This window comes from Aptenodytes patagonicus, chromosome 3 (genome assembly GCF_965638725.1).
Source record: "Aptenodytes patagonicus chromosome 3, bAptPat1.pri.cur, whole genome shotgun sequence".
NCBI lineage: Eukaryota > Metazoa > Chordata > Aves > Sphenisciformes > Spheniscidae > Aptenodytes > Aptenodytes patagonicus.
In genome coordinates, this window is record NC_134951.1 from 101,635,061 (window position 1) to 101,636,810 (window position 1,750).

At 33.7% G+C, this 1,750-nt stretch overlaps 1 protein-coding gene across 1 annotated transcript in view; it reads right to left on the reverse strand.

The window, feature by feature from the left end:
• Positions 1-320: 320 nt before the first annotated feature.
• CAMKMT (calmodulin-lysine N-methyltransferase) overlaps positions 321-1,750 on the reverse strand; it is a 223,285-nt gene continuing 221,855 nt past the window's right edge. The window contains exon 11 of the mRNA XM_076334423.1: positions 321-842. Within this exon, the coding sequence (XP_076190538.1) occupies positions 765-842 (78 nt within the window). The 3' untranslated portion in view covers positions 321-764. The remainder of the gene's footprint in view (positions 843-1,750) is intronic.

Below are 1,750 nucleotides of genomic sequence, written 5' to 3' on the forward strand. Positions count from 1 at the left end.
TCTTGACACAACACACTGAGACTAATCACACATAATTGGAGAGGAGGAGCAGAGGGGCTGGGCAGGCTATTGTGTCCAAAGGACAAATGGTCAGTTTATGAGGCTTTTGTCTGATGCATAATTTCTTATACATCTACAGGAGGAAAAGTCCTGCTGGAAAAAAACATATATACACACATATATAAAAAAAGCCTTCAACACCGAAGCAAATGAGGACATTTCAATCATGGATAGAAAAATCAACAGTGGAATTTAAAAAAAAAAAAAAAAAAAAGCCGAGCATTCAATAGGTGTGCTTTTAAAAGATCTTAAGACAACTATTTCCTTACTAATTAAATGTGAACGCATTTACTACTTTACAACCAGTTATATAAGTCCGCAAAGTATATTATTCACATATTTTCAAATACACCCAAAAATAACATTTAAAGAGATTGACAAAGTACATGCAAGTTTAAAGGCACAAAAGAGAAGGAAGCCGCCTTTACACCTTTGTTAATGCATACATGTGAAGTCTGATTGGTTTTAGGCTGGAATATAATTGGAAAAATAAGTTCTAAAATGATACAAAAAAGATGTCTCAATGTTTACACACTGTGAAACAAGCCACAATATCTTCCTCAGCATTTAGATTAGAAATATTTCTCTAATGATGACTCAGGAACAAAACGGGGGGAACTGAACCCTCCCCACTCCCTGACCATCCACATACATGGATTAATTTTCAGTAGTCCATCTTAAAACAAAAAAAGAAGTGTCATCTTCTATCTGTGTTTGGTTAAAACGAGAAGAAAAGGGTAATGGAGGTTTTCCTCATATGTATCTTTTTCTTCATTTTTCAACTGCAAATAAAAAATGGATAAAGTGAGCAAACTGTACGAAAGCATTTTTAAAATACTGACAGCTCTTGCTTAACTGTATTCCTTAGCGCAAATGACACTACTAAAGATTAAACATTTAATAACTACAAAAAGAAATCTTAAGGTCAAATACTATCACAGGTATGGAACAGCATGTCAAATATTATCAGGAGCTGGTCAGAGTTTGTAGACAAACCAATTCACGCAATAAACAGTTGAACATTACTTATAAAAAAAGTGAGGTCCCAAATTTCTGTATTAAATAAATTATGTTCACGTGAGCTTTAAAGCCTGAATTAAATCCACTGAGCAAGGAACTTCAGAACAAAGGCTAAAAGTTTATCCCTAATCAGCCGAACTACTGCTGTATATTTGGTATTTAAGATCAACAACTGTTTCAGACCTCTGAAATACACCATAATCTTACCTGAAGGTTTACATAATTGGGAGCCACTTCCAAGGCTGTAATGCAGATCTTGATAGGCTTATTTATTAATTCTGTTTAATTTTAAAAATCCTTATTGTAAAAGAGAATTATAACCTGATAATTAGAGGGGTACAATTCCAATTGCTAGGGATAATGTTACGTGTGCTCTTCTGAGCTACACTAAGAGAATATGCTTCTAAAAAGTAATGAATATTTATTTTCTTAGGTATTCTGCTTAAATGCAATTTAAAATACATATACATATTACACTGAAGTATGTGGAGACTGCTTATACATATTACATTTTGTAATCACCTCAAATAAAAATATTTGCATATTTTTAATATGAGCCTAAGGAAGAAATGTAAAAAAAAAAAAAAAGTGCCTTTAGCCATTACTGACACAAATGCCCCCCCCCCCCCCCCCCCCCCCCCGAAATAGTACATTTAAAGCCAGAACTCGT